At 46.2% G+C, this 27976-nt stretch overlaps 1 protein-coding gene across 19 annotated transcripts in view; it reads left to right on the top strand.

Moving 5' to 3' along the window:
* The window catches only part of LOC106590752 (nuclear factor 1 X-type), a 154624-nt gene that overhangs the window by 10966 nt on the left and 115682 nt on the right, over positions 1-27976 (top strand). For 18 of the 19 annotated variants that reach the window (XM_082958757.1, XM_045691092.2, XM_045691082.2 and 15 more), the window contains exon 2: positions 7670-7753. In XM_082958757.1, coding sequence (XP_082814883.1) covers positions 7670-7753 — 84 coding nt within the window. Of the gene's footprint in view, positions 1-7669; positions 7754-11073; positions 11313-27976 lie in introns of those variants that run through there. The other variant, XM_045691076.2, reaches the window with a different exon arrangement.

The following is a 27976-nucleotide window of genomic DNA, read 5'->3' as shown; positions in this document are numbered from 1 at the left end:
ATGCCTTTCATACACTCCCCCCCCTCCAACACACACACACACACACACACACACACACACACACACACACACACACACACACACACACACACACACACACACACACACACACACACACACACACACACACACACACACACTGGAACAGACCGGTTTCGGCCCAGCCTTTGATGTGCTTGCCATTTCATGCAGGTTGGCTTCTTTGGTTTATTGGTGTCTGTGCATACGGCTGTGTGTGTGTGTGTGTGCGTGTGTGCGTGTGCGTGTGCGCGCGTATGGCTCTGTGTGTGTTTATTTGGCATCGGCATATCCTGGCCACCAAATTCATAATAATAAATAAAAACAATAATGCTGATAATAATTACTGGTTGTTAAAGAGAGAAACTGACAACGGTTGGATAGTTGTGATAGTTCTGCAGCCAGAATAACTGGTTTGGGAGAACAGCATGAACTATCAGGTGTGGTGTGTACTGTGCTGGGCAGCATGTGTGTGAACATGTGGGTTTGTGGCTGTGTGTGCATGGGCACGTGTGTGTGTGGCCATTTGTGTGATTACTGATACGGTTCCAATAATTCACTTTTAAACTGAACTATCTAAGGATCAATCCCAAGGCTCAATGGAGGTGTGTGTGTGTGTGTGTGTGTGTGTGTGTGTGTGTGTGTGTGTGTGTGTGTGTGTGTGTGTGTGTGTGTGTGTGTGTGTGTGTGTGTGTGTGTGTGTGTGTGTGTGTGTGTGTGCTTGTGCGTGTGCGTGAGAGAGAGAGATTGTGTGTGTGAGAGAGATTGTGAGAGAGAGATTGTGTGTGTGTGAGAGAGATTGTGTGTGTGTGATTGTGTGTGTGTGAGAGAGATTGTGTGTGTGTGTGTGTGTGTGTGTGTGTGTGTGTGTGTGTGTGCTTGTGCGTGTGCGTGTGTGTGAGAGAGATTGTGAGAGAGAGATTGTGTGTGTGTGTGAGAGATTGTGAGAGAGAGATTGTGTGTGTGAGAGAGATTGTGTGTGAGAGAGATTGTGTGTGAGAGAGATTGTGTATGTGAGCGAGATTGTGTGTGTGAGAGAGATTGTGTGTGTGAGAGAGATTGTGTGTGTGAGAGAGATTGTGAGTGTGAGAGAGATTGTGTGTGTGAGAGAGATTGTGAGAGAGAGATTGTGTGTGTGAGAGAGATTGTGTGTGTGAGAGAGATTGTGTGTGTGTGAGAGAGATTGTGTGTGTGAGAGAGATTGTGTGTGTGAGAGAGATTGTGTGTGTGAGAGAGATTGTGTGTGTGAGAGAGATGTGTGTGTGAGAGAGATTGTGTGTGTGAGAGAGATTGTGTGTGTGAGAGATTGTGTGTGTGTGAGAGAGATTGTGTGTGTGAGAGAGATTGTGTGTGTGTGAGAGAGATTGTGTGTGTGAGAGAGATTGTGTGTGTGAGAGAGATTGTGTGTGTGAGAGAGATGTGTGTGTGAGAGAGATTGTGTGTGTGAGAGAGATTGTGTGTGTGAGAGAGATTGTGTGTGTGAGAGAGATTGTGTGTGTGAGAGAGATTGTGTGTGTGTGAGAGAGATTGTGTGTGTGAGAGAGATTGTGTGTGTGAGAGAGATTGTGTGTGTGAGAGAGATTGTGTGTGTGAGAGAGATTGTGTGTGTGAGAGAGATTGTGTGTGTGAGAGAGATTGTGTGTGTGAGAGAGATTGTGTGTGTGAGAGAGATTGTGTGTGTGAGAGAGATTGTGTGTGTGAGAGAGATTGTGTGTGTGAGAGAGATTGTGTGTGTGACTGTGGTTATTAGTGTGTTCCAGTACAGGGTTTTGGAGATCTCACCTCCAGTTGGGCCATATGGTCCACAATACATCCCCACAAAGAATCTCTCTTTTGTCAGTTACACCAAGCCGGATGGCGATTTATTTAACCAACTGGATCTTCCCACAAAAGCATCCATCCTATATCCATCTCACGTCTTTGATATCAGATGGTTCAAAAAAATGTCTCAATTAACACATTTGCATTGGGTTGGTGTTGGTGATCCACTTCCAAACAGGTCAGAGACTCTGTTTGCATCCCAAGTGGCACCCTGTTCCCTTTATAGTGCACTACATTTGACCTGGGTCCATAGGGGTCCTGGTCAGAAGTAGTGCACCTTAAAGGGAGTAGGGTTCCATTTGGGACGAGGCCTCCGTTTCCAACGCCTTGGTCTCTTCCCTCTAAAATGTTAATTAGCCTGTGCTTTGAGATATTTCCGCTCAGGGCTGGCCATATGGACCCAGCATATGTTCTGTATATACAGTACAATATATCATTCATACATGGCTCAGGGATGAACATTGATAAGAGGAGATACATTTGGGACAGAACCGAAGGGGTATTGGTTCAGTACAAAGGGAGACAGTATTTTGTGGGGTCTGTGTTGTCCCTCCCTTGACAGGTGGAGAGCATGGTATTGCTTCACCTTTATTCTAATGTGTAATGACAAAGTTTCCATGTGTTCCCCAATAGGACGAGAAAGGTTTTCCTGTTGCGATCATTCAGCCATCCTTCAATATCCTTATTTTGTAACTGGGCTTTCTCCATCCAACTGCAGAACACCATCTTTCACCAGGCCTGGTAGCATCCTCCCTCCCTCCCACACACACACACACACACACGCACGCAAACACACACACATGCAAACACACACACACACACACACACACACACACACACACACACACACACACACACACACACACACACACACACACACACACACACACACACACACACACACACACACACACACACACAAACACACACACCAGTAAACGAGCCAGCAGCCAATTGGACCAGCCCATGTGCCCAGTGCCAACACGTAGCATTTTGGGTCCGGGCTTAGCCAATCAGAACAACTGACACTGTCTCTGCCCGGGACGTCCAATCACAGAGGGCCTGTGCACCTGGTGATGCATTAGGGGCCGGTTACAGTGTTAACAGTGGGCTTCAGCTCAGACAGTCAGACCCCCAGACACACACACACACACACACACACACACACACACACACACACACACACACACACACACACACACACACACACACACACACACACACACACACACACACACACACACACACACCGACAAACACACACACACAGGTGCCGTGGCTAAGGTCCATGAGGAGCACAGGCCAATAAGACCTGCTATCTAACACGTGTCCTGGCACTGGACTGGGTGGCAGCATCCCTTTCCCATCATGCATTGTGTTATCAGTGGGCTGCCTCTCCCTCCTTCTCCCTCTCCTTCTCTCCTTCTTATCCCAGCTCAGTGTTCTCTGCTCTCTCTCCCTCTCCCCCTCTCTCTCCCTCTCCCTCTCTCTCCCTCTCCCCCTCTCTCTCTCCTCCTCTCTCTCAACAATGAGAACAGTGTGCCCACGTTAAAAACGAGGGCCTCACCGTAAAAATATGTTTATGTGCTAATAAAGATGATTAGAAATCACACAAGCCGCAAGAAATAAAAACCGTTGTGGGCACAGATGATAAGACCAGAAAATGGAAGTAGGAGATAGAGAGTGAAAGAGAATATTTACATGTTAGTAGAGGGTCTTATGCAGAGGAACTTACAGGCACAATTAGGGTTCAGTGCCTTGCTCAAGGGAACATCTAAATATTTTTTTACCTAGTTGGCTCTGGGATTGGAACCAGCAACCTTTCGTTTACTGGCCCAACCGGTAGGCTACCTGCCGCCTAGCAAGAAGGAGAGCGAGAGAGTGGGATAGAGAGAGGAATGGAGAGAGAGCGTTCATTCCGAGTGGAGGGATATGAATAGCCTTTGTTTTCACCACAACTCAGGGTTGTGTGGTCTGCCAATGTCTGGCTCTTATTATGGGCTTTGTGTCGGCACTGCAAGTGGTGCGCACGTGTGTGTGTGTGTGTGTGTGTGTGTGTATGTGTGTGTGTGTGTAGCGTCAGAGGGCATGTACAAATGCACATATGTGTTAGTGATTATGTTTGCACTCGTGTGCTTATATTATATAAATATAATCTCAGTCTACCAGGTAGGCTTTTTCTGGAGGGGGGGTTCTTTCTCCTGGTCTATCCGGGAAAGTTGTGAAATTGAAATAGGAATTCACAGAACTGTGTGGCTAGCTACCTGGCTGTGGGATTTGGGCTCCAGCTAAACTGAGTGGAGTGGAGTGGGTTAGCCTGATCCAATCAACCACAGCAGAACTGGACGGAAATGGAGCTGTATCTGTCACACACACATACTGGAGCACACACACACACATACTGGAGCACACACACACAACAGAGCCTTCCCTTCTTTTAGAATACAAATTAAGCTTCTCTGCATACAGAATAGTTAGTACACTTCCCCTCTGAATACAGAATAGTTAGTACACTTCCCCTCTGATTACAGACTAGTTAGTACACTTCCCCTCTGAATACAGACTAGTTAGTACACGTCCCCTCTGAATACAGACTAGTTAGTACACTTCCCCTCTGATTACAGACTAGTTAGTACACTTCCCCTCTGAATACAGACTAGTTAGTACACTTCCCCTCTGCATACAGAATAGTTAGTACACGTCCCCTCTGAATACAGAATAGTTAGTACACTTCCCCTCTGAATACAGACTAGTTAGTACACTTCCCCTGTGAATACAGACTACTTATTACACGTCCCCTCTGAATACAGACTAGTTAGTACACTTCCCCTCTGAATACAGACTAGTTAGTACACTTCCCCTCTGAATACAGAATAGTTAGTACACTTCCCCTCTGAATACAGAATAGTTAGTACACTTCCCCTCTGAATACAGAATAGTTAGTACACTTCCCCTCTGCATACAGAATAGTTAGTACACTTCCCCTCTGAATAGAGAATAGTTATTACACGTCCCCTCTGCATACAGACTAGTTAGTACACTTCCCCTCTGCATACAGACTAGTTAGTACACTTCCCCTCTGAATACAGACTAGTTAGTACACTTCCCCTCTGAATACAGACTAGTTAGTACACTTCCCCTCTGAATACAGACTAGTTAGTACACTTCCCCTCTGAATACAGACTAGTTAGTACACTTCCCCTCTGCATACAGAATAGTTAGTAAACTTCCCCTCTGAATACAGAATAGTTAGTACACTTCCGCTCTGCATACAGAATAGTTAGTACACTTCCCCTCTGAATATAGAATAGTTATTACACGTCCCCTCTGCATACAGACTAGTTAGTACACTTCCCCTCTGAATACAGACTAGTTAGTACACTTCCCCTCTGAATACAGAATAGTTAGTACACTTCCCCTCTGCATACAGAATAGTTAGTACACTTCCCCTCTGAATACAGAATAGTTAGTACACTTCCCCTCTGAATACAGACTAGTTAGTACACTTCCCCTCTGAATACAGACTAGTTAGTACACTTCCCCTCTGAATACAGACTAGTTAGTACACTTCCCCTCTGAATACAGAATAGTTAGTACACTTCCCCTCTGCATACAGAATAGTTAGTACACTTCCCCTCTGAATACAGACTAGTTAGTACACTTCCCCTCTGAATACAGACTAGTTAGTACACTTCCCCTCTGAATACAGAATAGTTAGTACACTTCCCCTCTGCATACAGACTAGTTAGTACACTTCCCCTCTGAATACAGAATAGTTAGTACACTTCCCCTCTGCATACAGAATAGTTAGTACACTTCCCCTCTGAATACAGAATAGTTAGTACACTTCCCCTCTGCATACAGAATAGTTAGTACACTTCCCCTCTGAATACAGAATAGTTATTACACGTCCCCTCTGCATACAGACTAGTTAGTACACTTCCCCTCTGAATACAGACTAGTTAATACACTTCCCCTCTGATTACAGACTAGTTAGTACACTTCCCCTCTGAATACAGACTAGTTAGTACACTTCCCCTCTGCATACAGAATAGTTAGTACACTTCCCCTCTGAATACAGAATAGTTAGTACACTTCCCCTCTGAATACAGAATAGTTAGTACACTTCCCCTCTACATACAGAATAGTTAGTACACTTCCCCTCTACATACAGAATAGTTAGTACACTTCCCCTCTACATACAGAATAGTTAGTACACTTCCCCTCTGAATACAGACTAGTTAGTACACTTCCCCTCTGAATACAGACTAGTTAGTACACGTCCCCTCTGAATACAGACTAGTTAGTACACTTCCCCTCTGAATACAGAATAGTTAGTACACTTCCCCTCTGAATACAGAATAGTTAGTACACTTCCCCTCTGAATACAGAATAGTTAGTACACGTCCCCTCTGAATACAGAATAGTTAGTACACTTCCCCTCTGAATACAGAATAGTTAGTACACTTCCCTTCTGAATACAGAATAGTTAGTACACGTCCCCTCTGAATACAGAATAGTTAGTACACTTCCCCTCTGAATACAGAATAGTTAGTACACGTCCCCTCTGAATACAGAATAGTTAGTACACTTCCCCTCTGAATACAGAATAGTTAGTACACTTCCCCTCTGAATACAGAATAGTTAGTACACGTCCCCTCTGAATACAGACTACTTATTACACGTCCCCTCTGAATAAAGACTACTTAGTACACTTCCCCTCTGAATACAGACTAGTTAGTACACTTCCCCTCTGAATACAGAATAGTTAGTACACGTCCCCTCTGAATAAAGACTAGTTAGTACACTTCCCCTCTGAATACAGACTAGTTAGTACACTTCCCCTCTGAATACAGAATAGTTAGTACACTTCCCCTCTGAATACAGACTAGTTAGTACACTTACCAGACAGAAGATATATCAGCCTCCATCCAAGATGTAGACAGGATGTATTGAAACTTGACTTGAGTTATTTGCATGCAAGCTGTCATTTCCGTGTGGGAATTGGAAATGAACACAGGTGTAGTTTTGTTTTCCATTGAAGGAAGCAGTCTCTAGTCTTGTCTTGGGGGTCTATGGGGTAACATTGAAATATAAACAAATGATGTGATTTATACCAACAACGTGGCCAAGGTGAACAAAGAAAATAATCAACTATCTGTGCAGGTTTGTGTTTTGTTGGTTTACTTGTAGTTAAATGTATCCTGGATATAATCTTTATTTAACGGATGAAGGAAGATGAGTTAGACTGGTCTTGTAAGGCAGGGTTTCCCAAACTCCGTCCTGCCCCCCCCCCCCCCCCCCCCCCCCCTTCGGCTGCACCTTTTGTATTTTTTCAGTAGCACTACACAGCTGATTAAATAATCCAGGACGGAGTTTGGGAACCTTGTTGTAGGGGATAATATTAAAATTTAATCAAAGCTCTGATCGGTGCCAACCTCATGGTGAGCAAGGTGAACAATAGAATAATTAACTGCCTGTTCATAATCCTTCTGTGGTTGTTCTTTAATTGTTTCTTGTGTTCTGTATGTTAATTTGTTAATCTATAATCAAAATGGGAGAAAACAAATATGTGAGGAACAGAATGTTTCAGTAGTAAAACAAAAAGGCGTTCTCTATAGTACCAAATCCGTAAACAGGAGCTGCTTTACCCAGAATTATTCAGACTGCTTAACGATAAGCCTTAAACTACTCGTAATGTAATTCACTAATAAACCACTGCAATTTAGGCCTTCAAATGTGATGTGTGTGTTGTTATGTTATGTTGTGTTGTGTTATGTTATATATAGAAATCCAATCAACAATGAATGAATTAATTATTGCGTTTCAGGCCACTGACACGTACCTGGTGAATGAAGACCCATCCAGAGGCCCCGGGATGCCCGAGTGTTTCCTCGTGTCTGATTCCTACAGGGTACGTACCCACACACACACACACACACACACACACACACACACACACACACACACACACACACACACACACACACACACACACACACACACACACACACACACACACAGTACACTGTTTTCCCTTCTGTTACTTCTTTACTTTGACAGTCTGAGCCTTGTATATTCACATGTACATACCTGGGACTATTCTACATGTCTACATGTGTAATGTCTCTGCACAGTAACAGAGACATTACTGTTTTTGTCCTCGCTACATTCCCTCTGCTTTTCTTTCTGAAGGTCTCTGACTCCAGCCACCTGTCTGGCACGTTGAGCGTGCTAATGATTTTATCAATATGCTACATCACCTTCCAGTATGTAATAGCCAAGCCACAGGCCATGGTAAACAGAAAGTATGCATACTGCCGTACTCCTTCAGTGTGTAGAAAGAAGAAACGGCAAGGCCCTAACACACACACACACACACACACACACACCAACCGCGAGGCCCTAACACACACACACACACACACACACACACACACACACACACACACACACACACACACACACACACACACACACACACACACACACACACACCAACCGTGAGGCCCTAACACACACACACACACCAACCGCGAGGCCCTAAATATAGTTAGATGACATATGGTTTTCCCATGTGCTTTTTAATGGCAGATTTAGCCTGTGGGTTTGGGGGGGTTTGAGGTAACTTACTAACGGTCAAAACGGGTTGTTTGATGCATGGGAGTGAGTGTGTGTGTGTGTGTGTGTGTGTGTGTGTGTGTGTGTGTGTGTGTGTGTGTGTGTGTGTGTGTGTGTGTGTGTGTGTGTGTGTGTGTGTGTGTGTGTGTGTGTGTGTGTGTGTGTGTGTGTGTGTGTGTGTGTGTGTGTGGGAGTTTGCATTGTGGGGAGAATGGAATCAGAATACAGAATTCCCTTCGTTTTGGGGCTCTAGAACTCCTGGGTTGTTAGTGGTTGTGGTGAGAGGATCTGTTAAGACAACAACCTGTGATGAATACAGAGATGGTTTGCGTCCCAAATGACAACCTATCCCCTACACAGTGCACTACTTTTGTCCAGAACCCTATGGGCCCTGGTCTAAAGTAGTGCACTATATAGGGAATAGGGTGTCATTTGAGTCACCGCCAGAGAGAGGGATTGAGACAGCCAAGGAGAGAGGGAAAGAGTGAGAGCCAGAGAGAGAGAGGAATAGAGAGCCAGGAAGAGAGATAGAGATGGAGAGCAAGAGAGAGAGAGACACAGAGAGAGAGGGAGAGCCAGAGAGGGAGATGGAGAGAGAGGGAGAGCCAGAGAGGGAGATGGAGAGAGAGGGAGAGCCGGAGAGAGAGGGAGAGAGAGAGAGAGAGAGAGAGAGAGAGAGAGAGAGAGAGAGAGAGAGGGAGAGCCAGAGAGGGAGATGGAGAGAGAGGGAGAGCCAGAGAGGGAGATGGGGAGATGGAGAGAGAGGGAGAGCCAGAGAGGGAGATTGAGAGAGAGAGGGAAAGCCAGAGAGGGAGATGGAGGGAGATGGAGAGAGAGGGAGAGCCAGAGAGGGAGATGGAGAGAGAGGGAGAGCCAGAGAGGGAGATGGAGAGAGGGAGAGAGAGAGAGAGAGCCAGAGCACAAAGACTAGGAGTGGTTGGGTCTGTGCCGCAGGGTGTGGTGAGGAGAGGGGGATTTGGAATTGGATCCCCCTCTCTGATTTCCCCTCACTTTTTCTCTCTCTGATTCTCTCAATCTTTATTTCTGTCTCTTCTGCTCTCTTTAATTGGCCACAGAGTGTGGTGTAGCATAGTGTGTGTAGGTGTGTGTGTGTGTATGAATGCGTGCGTGCATATGTGCATGTTCTCTGTTGTGTGTGTGTTCTGTAGGGGCTGCATAGCATTCCTAATGCACAGTGCTGCATGTGGCTGAGGTCTCGTAAATCTACTGGGCTTCAACGGCTCCCAAAAACTCAACTTGGCGCTTGTGCTCCGGGGTGACTTCAAACCCTCCAAAACCGCACCCCTACACACACACACACACACACACACACACAGACAGACAGACAGACAGACAGACAGACAGACAGACAGACAGACAGACAGACAGACAGACAGACAGACAGACAGACAGACAGACAGACAGACAGACAGACAGACAGACAGACAGACAGACAGACAGACAGACAGACAGACAGACACATACAAATTGAACACATTCTCCTACCTCACCTCAAGGGTGAATTGGCGGGATGCAGGAGAAGCAGGGTAATTGACAGGGTGTGTGTGTGTGCATCATATGCTCTCCCTGCAGCTATACATACAGAACGTGAGGTTGACCCGAGATGATCAACCAGCTGAACATGGACCAGGGTGTTTAAGGATAAGCCAGCCAGCCAGTCAGTCAGCCAGCCAGCCAGTCGTTGATTAAAAACAGAACTATGTTCTCTTCAGACAACACAAGTCCAATTGTGGCTGACTCTTAAACAGTCTTTCTATTAGCCTGTAGATGACTATAACAGAAGGCTGGGGTTAAAGAGGTTTGGTGTTCTGTAGTACTGTAGTTAGGTCCCCTTATACATATATACAGTAATAGGATATTTCACTGATGCTTTTATACAAAGTGACTTACAGATGTAGGATCTTAATTTGATCACCCTTTTGTTCCTGATAATTTTGTATTGTGACTATATAGGTCGAATTAAGATCTTACATCTGTACATACATTGAACATTATACCCACTACCAGAAGAAGACATGGTAGGCTTACGTAATGTTGAGTGGCTCTGGTAGTTGTGAGATGTGCGGTTTGTAAGTTCTGGCCACCCCTGTTTGATTGGAGTGGTGCTGTCTATACCCTATTTTTAGAGTGGGCTACACTTTATATTACTATGTGTGTGAGAAAGATGTTCAAATGCCTGTCACACACACACACACACACACACAGACACACACACACACACACACACACACACACACACACACACACACATACACACACACACACACACACACACACACACACACACACACACAAATGCACTAATAATGGGTAATGTGCATGACTATGATGAGTGAGGGACCCTGTAATTTGACCAACCTGTCTTTAGCAGCCAGTGAAATACCAATTGACAACTTTAAAACATGATGGCAAGTAAGGACTTGGCAGTTGGCACGATCAGGGTTAGTAGCTGTTTCAACGTTATAATTGCGGTCAATGTTGGTTGATGTTTTAAGTTGTATTTTTTCTCTATCCAACTCCAACATGATCACATCTTTATAAAGCGCGAAGATTTACATCTGAATATTTGATAGGGAAATAGAGGGAGAGAGAAGGGGGGAGTGTGTGTCACAAAGAGTTCACAAACTTTTCCCCCAAAGTTTGTGTAGGCTTTCACTTTCAGCTCTCGAGGCGGGGTTAGTGGTACAGCATAGAGTGAGCGGAGCGGCACAGCGGAGCGTTTTGCAATGCAGTACCACATGCAGCGGACTTCCAACTTCTATCCAACTTGAATAAGATTCCACTTTATGAACTCTAAAATAACCATGTACTCCCCTTACTGCTTGACACAGGTAAAAACTCTACTTTTCTTTGGTATTCTGCCTCCACTTTAGCTCTCCGGATGTTGTTGGTTTTTAATGTTGTCGTTGTCCATGTACGGTGCCGCTTGTCAATAATTTGGTTTTAGGGACCTTTTCGCTATCCGCTCGTTTCAGATGGTGTGTTCGACTTCTCTCCGCTCTCTGTCCCTCTTCCCCTTTGATGGCATCTCTCCAACAGGCTTTCTTGTGCGTTTCATTACACATGGTTAGAAGAGAAAATGGCGCTTCTCCTGAATCTATTTTATATCAAAAGGAGGGGAGAGAAGAGTTCAGGAGGGAATGGGGCTCGCGCTATTCCTACATTGGTCGCTTGTTATGCTGTCCTATAGCTATTTAAAAACACAACAATTACACAACAATATCAACTAAGTAAAAGAACCAGCATTGAATGTATTCGTTTTGGAGTGCTTTTCCATGGAAATGAACGATCTTTCGAACTTTGTTGAGATAGTTGTGGTGGCTATGGAGGTGTTTGAGCGACTGTCACTGTGCTTGTCATTCAACCCACACGACAGCTGTACCCGGGCTCTCAGCTTTAGGCTTCTGTTCTGTTGTCACAGAACTTAATTGAAATATAGTTTTACATTTCCAATCGATAAATGTCGTTTTTAGGTTGATAAGGATAGAAGGAAAGGTGTATTATTTCGGAGGACGGCGGGAATGCATGCCCGTTTTCCCTCAGTATTGGATTGTGTTGGGGGTCACAATTGTAGCACGTATACTTGTAGATTCCTTGTATGTAATCGAGTATGGGGAAAGTTATCGGACTATAGTTTTCTTTAATTTGACACACAACTGAAGCAACATCACACGCCTAGACAATGAAGGGAGAAATATGCCATTTAACTATGAGGACTTTATAGTCCTTTGACATCTGACTGTATAGGCCTGATGAGAACGTTTGTAAATGTTGCTTGTTTTATTTTAGTTGACATTTGCTTGTTTAACGAGATACCTTTACGGCAGAATACGGGTGAATACATAGGCCTACATGAGTGAGTGTTGGTTTTGATATAACTTTTGGGGTTATTGTGGACGGCAAGAAATGAAATGGCAATGCCGTTGTGCGTAAATGTAAGGTGGTATTTATTAATATAGGCCTAACATTGAGGCCTTTCCCTCCGTTGGTTTGGAATTCAGATATGTGTGGACAGTGGTTGGAGAATAAAGTATTGTAGGCTACATTTAACAATTATATACTGATACAACATGTAGTATTTTAGAAATAAAAAATATGGCACACAAGGAAGCGATTTTGGATCATATGCTGGGCTAATGTGTATATGCATTTGAAACAGTTTTGTTGCTGACAAGTCATTGCATTATATGAAGGCCTATTTATCTAAATGGAAAATTACTAATCTGAGTCACTGTTTGATTTATTTCAGATGAAAATCTTAAAATTAGGTCACAGTGCAATTTACTGGCCCGTTTTACTGGAATCAGTTTGGTAGCCTCATGACAGCAGGCCTATGCTGCTTACATGAAATAACAACAGAACACATATTATTTTATTAATTTACTTAAAAAAATACATGTCAACTTTGATTAAGAATTTGGATGTGTATATTGGGACTTCACTGTAGCCGTCTGAGAAAAGCGTTTGAGCGCGCACGGAGCGGTGCGAATTTCACCTTCAACTGAGAAGTGCAGGGCAGGACCGGCAGGACCGAACTTGTTTGGCCCTTGAAGCTCGACGGAAGTAGCTTACAGACAGACAGTAGGCCTATTATACACTTAGATTTGAATATTGCCTTAAATGTCACAATCTCAGCACTCGTTTCACTCTCTTCCTTTGTTTGGTGGTCCCATAGGCAGTAAACTGTAGGGCAACCTCTTCTAAAAATGCATTACTATTATAACGTTTTTTAAAAAAAAATCTGTGTGTGTCTTGATGTTCTGTTTTGTTTAGTCTTTTACCACTATTATTGTATGCTAAAATATAGCCCATATAGCCGTGCAGTAGGCCTATAGGTCACGGGGCCTTAGCTCTTTTCTCAGTATAGCCTATATGCCTTACTTGTGGCTGAGGTCGAATTGTACATTTTTTAATTGCATCTCTGACTTAATTTTAATAGGATAATTCACGCAATCCATATTATTTTACCAGACGCGGCTTTGCTTCTCAGCTTTGCAAGTGTTTTTCGAAGTTCCATGAATTAATGAATGCCCTTCGTTATTTTTATTGGACTTAATGGCCTACTTTAACCATACAATTGAATGTGTTGTTGTCACTGTAATTTCTATTCACTTTCTGTAACAAGTGTTCAGTTTTAGAATTAGGCCTAAGGAACAGTAACCGCATGTTTGGCTGGGGGAAAATATAGGCCCTCTCGGTCAGCTCTTTGTAGTAGACACAGTCAAATCATCAGCTAAAATCACTGTGGAGGTAATGTCAGTCTTAAAGAAACGTATTTCTAGTAGAAAATCATAAACAGCATTAATTATTTCTTTAAAGATAGATATTGTCGTATGGGTCAGCTGGGGTCAATGTAATTTAGCTTGTAAGAGTTCAGACTTGGCATTATTTAATTTGTTTGTTTTATTTGCCTATACATTTATTCAGGGCACTTCTTTCAAAACCTGCATATTTAGTTTAGATATATTTCCAAGCCAAGTGCATATGGGGTTGAGCTCCGCGCGCATCATGTTTCTCTTTCTTTCCATTAATTAAAATTAATTGGCTACAGATCCGCCTACATGAGCCGAGCAGCGCGGCGAGCGCGTGCATGCTGCCCATATGCGCGTGCATGCTGCCCATATGCGCGTGCATGCTGCCCATATGCGCAATACATATTGATCTTGTTAAGCTTCTGTGAGCTGATTTGTTTTCCTCGCGACTGATATATTTTTCACCAGTAATTGATTTGTCAGCGTTATAATGATCTGATTTAATTTAAGTCTAGTAGCATATTCAGTATTTGCATTATAAAAAGGCAGTCAAAGTTGTTTGGCCTCAAGACATTATGGAGATCATTTGGCAGTGAGAATATGGAAGGAAATACATGATTTATTTTTCTTGACGGTTCCAATATTATATGTTTGCAAGTTGTGCAAATTCTTGCGATATGATCTTTTGACTAAAAAGTTCCCTGCAAGCGTTGAGCGGAGTTTTCAGAGGGCCAATTAGCCTTGGTTTTCCGGTGAGTGAGAGAGAGAGTGTGTGTGTGTGCTTATCATACCACCCACCCGCGGGAATTATCCTCGCGTTCCTCCGGAATCAACCATTTTGTCTGGAGATTGTCTTTACATTTTCTTTGATTTAACCATGTTGAAATGAAACAATCAGCAATGGGGACATGTGGTAACAAATGTAAACAATCAGTGATACATTATTAATGAGGATAAAAGCTTTGTTGGAATGGACATGATTAGGTGAGGGACCTTGGGCATGACGCGTAATGGACGCGAAGTATGGATAGCCAAATCAGTACATTTTCAAAGTGGCGCTGGGAGGGTTTTTGAGGAGGAATATGGCACTGTTTTATGCTTTTTTTTTGTAGGGAGAGGAGGGAACCATTTGCATAAAGGTTTTATGTAATGTGTTTGGATATCAATTATTGCTTCAGTCTCCACTCAAGTTTCCCAGAAAATGTGATGTTTAGTGCAGGCTAGACTGCGTCGAGTCTGGATTTACTTGCGTTTTCACGAGGCTTCCGCAGTCTGCCTTTTACGCACAGTGCCAACCCATGACGTTTTCTGCTGCTCTTGATAACAAAATACGCAACTCTTGCTGGATATGCGTTTAGTTGTTGGTCGATTTAATGTTTTTATTTTTATTTATTTATATATTTTATGTTTAGTATATTCCCCACTTGTTTTAGAATTGATTTCAAGATCAAATGCGTAGGCTTACTTAAAACGCACTGAGCCGCGTGTGGCAATGAATGCCCGCGTTATGGTCGACTTGAAAGAAAGAAATGAGTTTAGGCCAAACATAGCTGTGAGCATTAGGAAATGTACGTTTGGTGATAGAGATGATGTCATAATTATCTCTCAAACAATAATGTAGTTGTAGTTTGATTGCGTGTGAAGGGAAAGCAAGGACACCGCAGTATGTGTGTCCATATTAGTGTGTTTGGGAAGCGCTGCCACGAGATTTGGGCAGGTCAGCGTACAGGGATAAATGTGCAGGGCCAGCTCTAGCCTTCTGGGTGCCCTAAGCGAGATATCCTGCAATTGTACACATTTTGCCGTGGGGTGGAGCGACATTTTTTAAAAGTTTTAAAGCGGCCTGAGGCCATAAGCGATGTCATGTCTGCCTGGAGCCAGTGCTGTCAATGCTTGTAGGTTAACCCCTTCCTTCATCACTTCAGTACTGGAAGCACCAAACTATTGATTCATCTCAATGAATGATTCAGTAGTTGATGATGATGTCCTTATTTATTATGCAATTTATCAATTTGGAACAGTTGAGAAATCACAAAATTAAATGTTTGTTACATGTCTCATTTTTCAACTATTCCAAATAGATGAATTTGCCTTCACTTTTAAGTTACAGCTTGCCGTGGTAGATAGATATTGCCTGGCTACCCAAACCCCTTGCTCCAGCCAAATACTACGCCACGCCCATGAACGTTAGTTTATTCTCTGCAATGAGTCTGGATCTGAGTACCTCTGAGTACCTCCCCTAGAACGCAAACACATTCTAACCATTCTGATTGGTGCCAGAAACCGATGGGTTGGGCCAGCACCAGAAATACATGTGGGTAAAGCAGCTTTTAGAAAATTCATCACTGGCTTTGATACTCTGATTGGTTAGAAAGGATCCAATTGCTGATGACTTTGTTTTGTCCAACACTCCTCATTTTGACATCACCACAAACGACTTCAATGATGGCAGTCTCAGACTGAAGTATGTAGCTAACATAGAGCAGCGGAAGAATTCAGTTTGAGTCGTCAGGTAAAGATAGATAGGCCTCAGTCCTGATGTCAGGCGATCAGTCTGTCAGTAGTGTGAGTTATTCTCACCCAGTTTGTCCTCCAGGGACCTCATGCGTCAGCGGTGGGTTTTGGTTACACCAGCACCGGATGGTGACTGGGGTGTACGGTGGTGTTGGTGTAAGCCGAGGTGGCCTCCCTTGATCCGGTAACATGCTGGTAACATCGTTCCTGCCGTGGTGTCACTTTTCACCACACCGACACCGGGACAGGAGCTGGTGATGGACATAGAAATATAACTATTAGAATGGGACCCGCAGCCCCTCCACCTATCAGGGAATATTGACTTGAATGGAGGTGCCCATTCTAGTCGTTGTATTTCTATGATGGTGGAGCTGAGAATAGGCATAGGGTTTGGGGTGATGGATGGGTAGAATGCCCCGGTGCTGCCTGGCAGGGTGACACCCTGCACTACATTGTGTTCTGGTTACTTAATTCATCTCCCCCAGGCTAATGGAGGACACCGCTCTGCTTGGGGTCAGCTCTGCCTGGGGTCAGCTCTGCCTGGGGTCAGCTCTGCTTGGGGTCAGCTCTGCCTGGGGTCAGCTCTGCCTGGGGTCAGCTCTGCTTGGGGTCAGCTCTGCCTGGGGTCAGCTCTGCCTGGGGTCAGCTCTGCTTGGGGTCAGCTCTGCCTGGGGTCAGCTCTGCTTGGGGTCAGCTCTGCCTGGGGTCAGCTCTGCTTGGGGTCAGCTCTGCCTGGGGTCAGCTCTACTTGGGGTCAGCTCTGCCTGGGGTCAGCTCTGCTTGGGGTCAGCTCTGCCTGGGGTCAGCTCTGCCTGGTGGGCTCTGTGCTAGTACATATGTTCTATGTGTATAGGACTATGTCTGTTATATATACTGCAGTGCTTGTAAATGTGTACATTTACTGTATGTGTTTATGCACGCTTGTACGCATCCATGTATTAATACATGTATATACATTTACTATACTGTATGCATAATGAGAAAGAATGTACATGCATATATACATTGACACATTGAAACAGAATACTCCATCTCTACCACTGGTAACCTAATGATGCAAGCACTAAAGTCCCAGCTAGCTGAAGTCCTGTAGGATACCTTGTACTATATCTCTCATCCCGGGCCGGGGGCCAGGGGCCGGGGGCCGGGTGCATCTCCTCTCCTCCTGCCTTTGAGGAAGACGAGTTAAATCCATCCTCTGTTCATCTGTTTATCTGTGCAGTCTTCCTGACCGCCCATGGAAAATGGATTTACCACACTTTACCGCTGCCGCTCCACAATCACCATGCAGCACAGGATAATAGGTTGCTGACTGTCCCCTGTGTGTGTGTGTTTGTGTGTGTGTGTGTGTGTGTGTGTGTGTGTGTGTGTGTGTGTGTGTGTGTGTGTGTGTGTGTGTGTGTGTGTGTGTGTGTGTGTGTGTGTGTGTGTGAGAGAGAGAGAGTGTGTATTTGTGTATAACACCCCAACCCCCCAGCATGGATTAGATTTTGGCTGAGCCGTGGCCAGTGGTAGCAGGCAGCCCCTACAGCGGTCTGGTGGCGGTCTGTGATATACTGCTGTGGAACACACACACACACACACACACACACACACACGTTCCAGATATACATAGTGAGGATTGTGGTGGAGGGAAGAAGTTACGATAGAGAGAAGAATAGATGACAAACAGCCGTACCCTCCTCTCCTTAGCCAAGCCAATCTCACCATGACAAAATACATTTTATATTCAATGTGAAATGTGCTCATTGTAAGGCACCTATTTGCTTAGTTTAAAGATTAGAGATGAAGTGTCGAACTCTGAAAAACCTTGTCATTCAATTCACTCATGACTTCCTTCTGCAGGGTATTACATTCTATCAGACATCAGAACCAAATGTACACACATACCAATAATGAAACGGTGTAGATAGATGAAGGCCACAGACTCTGGCTGTTTCCAAAATGGTACCCTATTCTCTACATTATGCACTATGGACCCTGGTCAAAAGTAGCGCACTATTTAGGGAATAGGGTGCCATTTGTGAGGCAGCCTCTGAGTCTGAGGCCACACAGTAAACAGACAGACCAGCCTGCGTTTGCCAACTACCAACCAGGAACATACATAAGGTAAGGAGGGAGGGTTGTGTCCCAAATGGCACCCTATTCCCTAAACAGTGCACTACGTTTGACCAGGGCCTACGGGGAAAAGGTTGCCGTTTGGGACGCAGCCAAAGTCTGTGATTCTGCCAAGTTGGAGACAACTTTCAGAAGACGTGATAACGGAAAGACGCAATGAAAGACGTGAAGGATGAGAGGAGTGAGGGATGAGAAGAGGTTCTCTGACAGCTGCCCTGGAAGAGAAGAGACTCCCATTTTCTTTTACTTCCTCCTCCCTCCACTTTCTTCTCCTCGTCGACTCGCCTCTGTTGAAGAGAAAGCAACGTTTGGGAAGGATCCTCAACTCTGGAGGAGTTGTTGTTTCCCTCCCCCTCCTCCCCCCTCCTCCCCCTGCCTCACCCGTTGGTGTTTTTTTTCTTTTATTCCGTTTCTTCTGTGTTTCGTCGGGTAGCTAACCCAGTGAATGGGACAAGGCGGTTAACCGTGAAATGAAAGCTCTTAGTTACTTGTGGGGTTTTTCTCCAAAGAGGATTTGACACATCATGCATCCATACACAGACCACTCACACATACACAGACCACTCACACATACACAGACCACTCACACATACACAGACCACTCACACATACACAGACCACTCACACATACACAGACCACTCACACATACACAGACCACTCACACATACACAGACCACTCACACATACACTGACCACTCACACATACACAGACCACTCACACATACACAGACCACTCACACATACACAGACCACTCACACATACACAGACCACTCACACATACACAGACCACTCACACATACACAGTACAGACAGATCTACTTAGAGCCGCTAGATCAATGTACAGGCATTGATTTCTGACAAAGCAGATCTGTTGAATGCGTTTTTATATTCTATATGTATTTTATATGTAGAATTAGAGTGACTAGACACTGTATGTCCAAGCATCCAGCGCCAATTAGATGTATAGATCCTCTCCCTTCATTTCTGCAACACCAGTTCTATTGAGTCCATGTATAGTGTGTTCTGTATGTATTCTATGTCAGAGAAATGCCCCTGGCTGGTAAGCAATTCTATGAATGCATTTCTATATTATATAGCTATGTATTTTATGGGGAAAATGCCCTTGCTAAATCTGGTGGGAGACGTTTAGTATAGAAGAAAAAGGGTTTTATTAAACGAATAGATGTCACGCTCTTCTCAGTAGAAGTGAGCCAAGAAACTGTACTGTGGATCGTTCTGACAGGATTGAAACCAGGCAGTCAGCCGTGAAAACCATGTCTCAGTTCAGAGATGCTCCGTCCCATTAAAGGACTTGACTAAATCCTCCGTCTCAAAGGATTTTCTACTTACTATCGCCGTCTCCATCAGGTGCTTGATACAATGTTTGCGTCACGTGTTACGATACGATTTGCATTTTTGTCTTTTAGCAAACGCTCTTATCCAGAGCGTCTAACAGGAGAAATTAGGGTTAAGTGCCTTGCTCAAGGGTACCTGGCCAGATTTTTCACCTAGTCGGCTCGGGGATTCGGGGATTCGAACCAGTGACCTTTCGTTTACTGGCCCAGCTCTCTAACCACTGTATCATGTATTAGTAAACTGAAGAGAATTTGCAGACAGAAGCTTCACTGTCAGATATGTTATAAATATATATATATCCAGTGCAGACAGTTGATGTGAAGATTTGCAGGAAAGCCGTAGTGCCGGAAAATAATCTGATTGGTTAGCTGCTAGGTGAAGAAGTAATAACACAGCATATGATGCAGGTAGAACAGCCTGACTGGTTAGCTGCTAGGTGAAGAAGTAATAACACAGCATATGAAGCAGGTAGAACAGCCTGACTGGTTAGCTGCTAGGTGAAGAAGTAATAACACAGCATATGAAGCAGGTAGAACAGCCTGATTGGTTAGCTGCTAGGTGAAGATGTAATAACACAGCATATGATGCAGGTAGAACAGCCTGACTGGTTAGCTGCTAGGTGAAGAAGTAATAACACAGCATATGAAGCAGGTAGAACAGCCTGATTGGTTAGCTGCTAGGTGAAGAAGTAATAACACAGCATATGAAGCAGGTAGAACAGCCTGACTGGTTAGCTGCTAGGTGAAGAAGTAATAACACAGCATATGAAGCAGGTAGAACAGCCTGACTGGTTAGCTGCTAGGTGAAGAAGTAATAACACAGCATATGATGCAGGTAGAACAGCCTGACTGGTTAGCTGCTAGGTGAAGAAGTAATAACACAGCATATGAAGCAGGTAAAACTGCCTGACTGGTTAGCTGCTAGGTGAATAAGTAATAACACAGCATATGAAGCAGGTAGAACAGCCTGACTGGTTTGATCCCTGTTTGATGGGACCATAGAGATACATGTATATGATTAATTTTCTATTTAGTCCTGTGGTTGGAACAAGCATTCGTCAACCATACAGCTAGATATAGGTTAGTGTATGTGTAATACAGTACCCTTTGCCAGTTGATCTGATCGTGGCTCATAGGATACCATAGGTCTAGAGTACCAGTGCTTCACTACATTGGCATGACACAACACACTCTGAAGGTCATTTATTTTAGTGTGTTTGTACCACAGGGACAAGTGAGGAGCGTTTGCATGGGGAGGTGTTGACAGGAGCGTCTAATGCTGTAGGCATGTTAGACAGTCATATCAATATAGAGCAGCTCTCACTCTTTTTCTCTCCCTCTCTCTCTTTCTCTCTCTCTCTCTCTGTCTCTGTCCCCTCTCTCTCTGTCTCTGTCCCCTCTCTCTGTCTCTGTCCTCCTCTCTCTCTCTCTGTGTCTCTGTCCCCCCTCTCTCTCTCTCTCTGCCCCTCTCTCTCTCTCTCTCTCTCTCTCTCTCTCTCTCTCTCTCTCTCTCTGTGTGTCTCTGTCTCCCCTCTCTCTCTCTCTCTCTCTCTCTCTCTCTCTCTCTCTCTGTGTGTCTCTGTCCCCTCTCTCTCTCTCTCTCTCTCTCTCTCTCTCTCTCTGTCTCTGCCCCCCCCCCCCCTCTCTCTCTCTCTCTCTCTCTCTCTCTCTCTCTCTCTCTCTCTCTCTCTCTGTCTCTGTCCCCTCTCTCTCTCTCTGTCTCTGTCCCCTCTCTCTCTCTCTGTCTCTGTCCCCTCTCTCTGTCTCTATCCCCTCTATTTCTCCCTCTCTCTGCCCCCCCTCTATCTGTCTCTCTCTGCCTCTCCCTCTCTTTCCCTCTCTCTCTTTTCCTCTCTCGCTCTCTCTCTGTCCCCCCTCTCTCTCTGTCCCCTCTCTCTCTCTCTGTCCCTCCCCATTCTCTCTCTCTCTGTCCCCCCCTCTCTCTCTGTCCCCTCTCTCTCTCTCTGTCCCTCCCCATTCTCTCTCTCTCTGTCCCCCCCCTCTGTCCTCTCTCTCTCTGTCAGTCAGTCCAGTACTTTTCGTACTGAAAACCGTCCTGTGATTCCTACCACTGTAGTAGAAGTGTACTAGGCTGGGCTAGGCCTGGACAGTACAGTCAGCCAGTCTCAGTAGAACAAAGTGTTCTCTAACTCTCTGCTCTCACTCCTCTGGAGAGAGGAGGAGGGTTTTGGCTGCCCTCCAGGGGTGGAAAAATCTATAAGCCATTACGTAATATACCATATCTTTACCTTAGGTGAACCCAGTACAAGATCCACAGCTGTGAGCACACAGAGGGAGTCAGAGAGGCCTGTGTGGAAAAGAGATTGTGTGTGAAGGGAGAGAGAAAGAGTGCGTGTGTGTGTGTGTCTGTGTGTGTGTCTGTGTAGAAACAGAGAGAGGGAGAATGAGTGTGTGTACTGTATTAGAGAGAGACTTCTTTGTGGCCAGTCTGCAGCACTTGCAGACCATCACATCAATAGGTCACATCACAATTAGCTGGAACTCTATTGTAACATTACCTTCTTTCCTTTCTTTCTGTTTTTCATCTGTTTATTTGTTCATTTTCAAGCATACTTTTTGAAAGCAGCATTTGCATAGATAGACTTAAGAGGAGACTTCTGGATTCTTCACAGTGACTTGGCCAAGTGATCAGGATGCTCGTAGAGTAAGTCAGACCCTCTGTGATTCATTCGTTCATTTATATATACAGTTAAATCAGAATCCTGTTGTGTGATGCGAAACGCCATGGCAACGTACTGCACTGTACATCCAAAGCCGCTGGGCTGAATATTAATTTACGAAAGCTTCTTCTTCCCGCATACAGATAAGTGTGTGTGAATGCGTGCATACAGGTGTGTTTGAAAATGGGACTATGAGGCCGCAGGCCGTGCAGCGGTGAACAGACCTGCTTTTCACTTCACACATTGACAGTATTGGCACGTCAACGCTTTCATCCCATAATATGCACTAATCATGGTTTGACAAGATGGGTCAGGTCTGCATCCCAAATGGCACCCTATGGGCCCTGGTCAGAAGTAGTGCACTATAGAGGCTCTGGTCAGAAGTAGTGCACTATAGAGGCTCTGGCCAAAAGTAGTGCACTATAGAGGCTCTGGTCAGAAGTAGTGCACTATAGAGGCTCTGGTCAAAAGTAGTGCACTATAGAGGCTCTGGCCAAAAGTAGTGCACTATAGAGGCTCTGGTCAAAAGTAGTGCACTATAGAGGCTCTGGTCAAAAGTAGTGCACCATAGAGGCTCTGGCCAAAAGTAGTGCACTATAGAGGCTCTGGTCAAAAGTAGTGCACTATAGAGGCTCTGGCCAGAAGTAGTGCACTATAGAGGGAATAGGATGCCATTTGGGACGCAGGCGCAGACTCTTTTGGTTTTGATGTGACTGACACTATCTTGAGTTTGTGCGAGTCCAGGCCTCACAATACATGCGTCCACATCTCCTTAATGGCTATTGTCGTGATTCTCTGGCTGTCCGTGTGAATAAATTCCATTGGCCCAAACGTTTTCCTCTACACATCGATGCTTGGTGATGGGTCTAATGTTGTTCAAGAAGGGTCACGTTAAATGAATTAGATTCAGGTGCCTGCTGCTGCTGTTTTCAATCTGATTGCAGACTACTTCCAATATTAGGCTTGTCACGCTTGTCGTTGGAAATGGAGGACCAAAACGCAGCAGGTATGTGTATGCTCATCTTGAGATTTATTAACTTCCAAAATGAACGTACAAAATAACAAAACAAGTGACCGAACGAAATACAGACAGTCTGGTAAGGCACAAGGCTAAACTCAGAACAATCACCCACCTCTCAAGGACCAAGCAGCAGAGGAAGGAGCAGAGGGACTTCGAGTTGGACTGGCGGGAGAAGTGGACCTGGGAGGAAGTTCTGGACGGGGCCGGACCTTGGCACCAGGCTGAGGATTATCGCCGCCCGCAGTGGGAAATTGAGGCAGCCAAGGCAGAGAGGCGGAGGTACGAGGCCAAGTACGCGCTGAGGGAGAAGCACGAGAGGCACCCCCAAGAATTTTTTTTTGGGGGGGCACACGGGTAGTTTGGCTAGGCGTAAGAAGAGCCGGAAGCCAGCTACTCGTGGTTATATGGAGGAGCGTATGGGGTGGAGAGCGCTATGTTTCGCTGAGGAGCGCACTATTTCACCCATACGCACGCACAGTCCGGTGCGCGTTATTCCAGCCCCTCGCAGGTGCCGTGCTAGAGCGGGCATCCAGCCTGGTAGGAGGATGCCTGCGCAGCGCATCTGGTCGCCGGTACGCCTCCGAGGACCAGGCTACCCAACTCCCGCTCTACGCACGGCTACCATCAGGCCCCTGCACAGCCCAGTCTGCCCTGTACGAGCACCCCGCTCGTACAGGGCTACTAGTTCCATCCAGCCAAGACGGGTTGTGCAGGAGGTAAGATCGAGACCGACTGTGCGCCTCCATAGCCCTGGGTTTCCAGCTCCTGTCTCTCGTGCGGACCCAGAAGTGCGTCAACCCAGTCCGACTCGTCCTGTTCCCGCTCCCCGCACTAGCCTGGAGGTGCGTGTACATAATCTGGTAAGCCCAGTACCAGCACCACGCACCAGGCTACAAGTGCGTCAACCCAGCCACGCCACTCAACAGTCACCTGAGCTGCCCGCCAGTCAACAGTCGTCACCAGAGCTGCCCGCCAGTCAACAGTCGTCACCAGAGCTGCCCGCCAGTCAACAGTCGTCACCAGAGCTGCCCGCCAGTCAACAGTCGTCAGAGCTGCCCGCCAGTCAACAGTCGTCAGAGCTGCCCGCCAGTCAACAGTCGTCAGAGCTGCCCGCCAGTCAACAGTCGCCAGAGAGGTCAGACTGCGCTGAACTGCCGGAGTGGCCAGACTGCGCTGAACTGCCGGAGTGGCCAGACTGCGCTGAACTGCCGGAGTGGCCAGACTGCGCTGAACTGCCGGAGTGGCCAGACTGCGCTGAACTGCCGGAGTGGCCAGACTGCGCTGAACTGCCGGAGTGGCCAGACTGCGCTGAACTGCCGGAGTGGCCAGACTGCGCTGAACTGCCGGAGTGGCCAGACTGCCCTGAACTGCCGGAGTGGCCAGACTGCGCTGAACTGCCGGAGTGGCCAGACTGCCCTGAACTGCCGGAGTGGCCAGACTGCCCTGAACTGCCGGAGTGGCCAGACTGCCCTGAACTGCCGGAGTGGCCAGACTGCGCTGAACTGCCGGAGTGGCCAGACTGCGCTGAACTGCCGGAGTGGCCAGACTGCGCTGAACTGCCGGAGTGGCCAGACTGCCCTGAACTGCCGGAGTGGCCAGACTGCGCTGAACTGCCGGAGTGGCCAGACTGCCCTGAACTGCCGGAGTGGCCAGACTGCGCTGAACTGCCGGAGTGGCCAGACCGCCCTGAACTGCCGGAGTGGCCAGACCGCCCTGAACTGCCGGAGTGGCCAGACCGCCCTGAACTGCCGGAGTGGCCAGACTGCCCTGAACTGCCGGAGTGGCCAGACTGCCCCGAACTGCCGGAGTGGCCAGACTGCCCTGAACTGCCGGAGTGGCCAGACTGCCCCGAACTGCCGGAGTGGCCAGACTGCCCTGAACTGCCGGAGTGGCCAGACTGCGCCGAACTGCCGGAGTGGCCAGACTGCCCTGAACTGCCGGAGTGGCCAGACTGCGCTGAACTGCCGGAGTGGCCAGACTGCCCTGAACTGCCGGAGTGGCCAGACTGCCCTGAACTGCCGGAGTGGCCAGACTGCCCTGAACTGCCGGAGTGGCCAGACTGCGCTGAACTGCCGGAGTGGCCAGACCGCCCTGAACTGCCGGAGTGGCCAGACTGCCCTGAACTGCCGGAGTGGCCAGACTGCCCTGACCTGCCGGAGTGGCCAGACTGCCCTGAACTGCCGGAGTGGCCAGACTGTCCCGAGTTGCCAGACTGCCCAGACTGTCCCGAGTTGCCAGACTACCTTTTCTGATGACGATTTCGCATTATCGTCAGAAGACGAAGATACTTGTGACAAGGCTCTAATACATGGGTCGGCAACAGGCGTCCCGTGGGTCAAAACGGGCCCGCGAGGGATTCTTTTTGGCCTGCCAAAGTTTAGTAAAAAAAAACACACAAAAAAAACATATTTGTTTGGAATTCAGCAAAAAAAATCTAAAAAGCACATATTTTCCCAGGTATTCCCACGAATAAAAAAAGAAAGAAATGTGATTGTGTCTCAAAGTAATCAAAGTATGAAATGATTGACATTTTCTAATACAATCTCTTTTTGGGCTTACATGTAGTTGTGGTAAATCCGCAGTGTACAAATGAATATAATTATCTTCGGGGCCCCCGACCCTCCGAGGCTGAATTTAGTTACCTACCGCTGCTCTAAAATCAACCACCTGCCAGACATATTGACAATTACAAAATAACATGGTACGAATCAGTCAACTCTGATGATGACTGTTATTAAATTGTCCGTGATGACGGTTGATAAAACCCATATGGATTGGGGAAGAGACACACACACACACACACACACACACACACACACACACACACCACACACAACATGTGCTGAGAGGTAATTGTAAGTTAATGTGAAACCGTAGTAAAACACATGCAGATGTGGATTAGAAGGTTTTACCACAGACTCAGTTCTAACTCTTTCCATTGTTACACTCCTTACATTATTCCTAGTTTAGTTGGACCAATCTCACCTGTGGAATTTCAACACAGTCACACACATGCAACTCTTCAACTGGGGGTCGGACCCTCGAGTGAAAGACTTTTGGAGCCCCCTCTCTCACCACACACACGGCTGGTTAACTGTGGTGCGGTGGTGAGGGCGGTTGGCGGTATTGGGGGGCCGGCGGCTGGTGGCTACAACTAGGGAGGCAGATGGCTGGGTGGGAGATGGTGATATGTTTGTGTTTATTGACTTAAAGACACACACACACACACACACACACACACACACACACACACACACACACACACACACACACACACACACACACTCACACACATACAAAAACACACACACACACACACACCAGGGCTCCAGACTCAGGGGAAAGGTGTGTGTTTAGAGCACACAGGCCTAATGATGCTGGTTTAGACATTCTTGCGGTACTCTCTCTGGCTTGTGGTGTGTTAACTGGAACAGGGGCGACAACAAGCCAGCTCAGTGAGAGTAGTGGGAGTTTGTGAGCCCTATGGGCCCTGGTCAAAAGTAGTGCACTATATAGGGAATAGGGTGATATTTGGGAGGCAACCATGGAGGAGGGAAAACATACATCTCCAATGAGCATCGAACTAGTTCCCGGCAGTTTGTGTTTTCCCGGTTGCGCTCAATGTCTTTCTTTTCATATTCAGATGTTATGGATTCTGGAATAGGGCCGATCCTTTTCCCAGCAATGGGAATTTACACTGTTTGGATGTTCTCTCTCGTGTTCCAAACAGAGGACTTTTGAGTTGGAGGCTTTACGGGAGGTTTATAAGTGAATACTCAACCGCTTTTAAACAAATATCGGAATGACGTAAAACATCCCATTTAATTTGTTATTACGTCTAGATTTTCCTTTCGTGTGTTTGTGGGGTTGGGATGTGTGTGTGTGTGTGATTCATAGCGTGGCAGTGTGTAGTCAGGCCTTTTACACAGGTGAGAAAATGCTGACCTGGACCAGAGTAAGTACTGTAACCTACTGCTCACTGTCTCTGTGTCTCAGAGTTTTCTCAGTACAGGAGATATCTGCACACACACACACACACACACACACACACACACACACACACACACACACACACACACACACACACACACACACACACACACACACACACACACACACACACACACACACACACACACACACACATACACACACACACACAATATCACACAAACCCGCTCTCTCTCTCTCTCTCTCTCTCTCTCTCTCAGTAAGAGCGAGCCATGGGTCTTATCTCAGATTTTGTCAAACTAAAAAGCTACTTTGCTAGCTTTCCTTGGAAATCAGCCCGTCTAGCCGTTCTAACAACTATTTCTCCATTTGCCAGTCCATTGTCTAAGAACGGAATGTCATTCATTCCCAGGACAGTTACCCAACTTCCCTCCCCAGTCGGCCTCTATGTTAAACCCTACCTGGTTCTCCAACCTGTCTGACTCCACTGTCTACCCCTCCAGACTAAAATGGCTGATACAAACATATTGAGTTTCTTTACGGGATGTGAAGGAATGCTGATACTAATGCATCAAAACCACGGCTGTGTCCCAAAGGGCAC

This window comes from Salmo salar, chromosome 12 (genome assembly GCF_965601325.2).
Source record: "Salmo salar chromosome 12, fSalSal1, whole genome shotgun sequence".
Classification (NCBI taxonomy): Eukaryota; Metazoa; Chordata; class Actinopteri; order Salmoniformes; family Salmonidae; genus Salmo; species Salmo salar.
The sequence above is the reverse complement of the archived record's forward strand: the minus strand, read 5'-3'. Positions and strand labels throughout refer to the sequence as shown.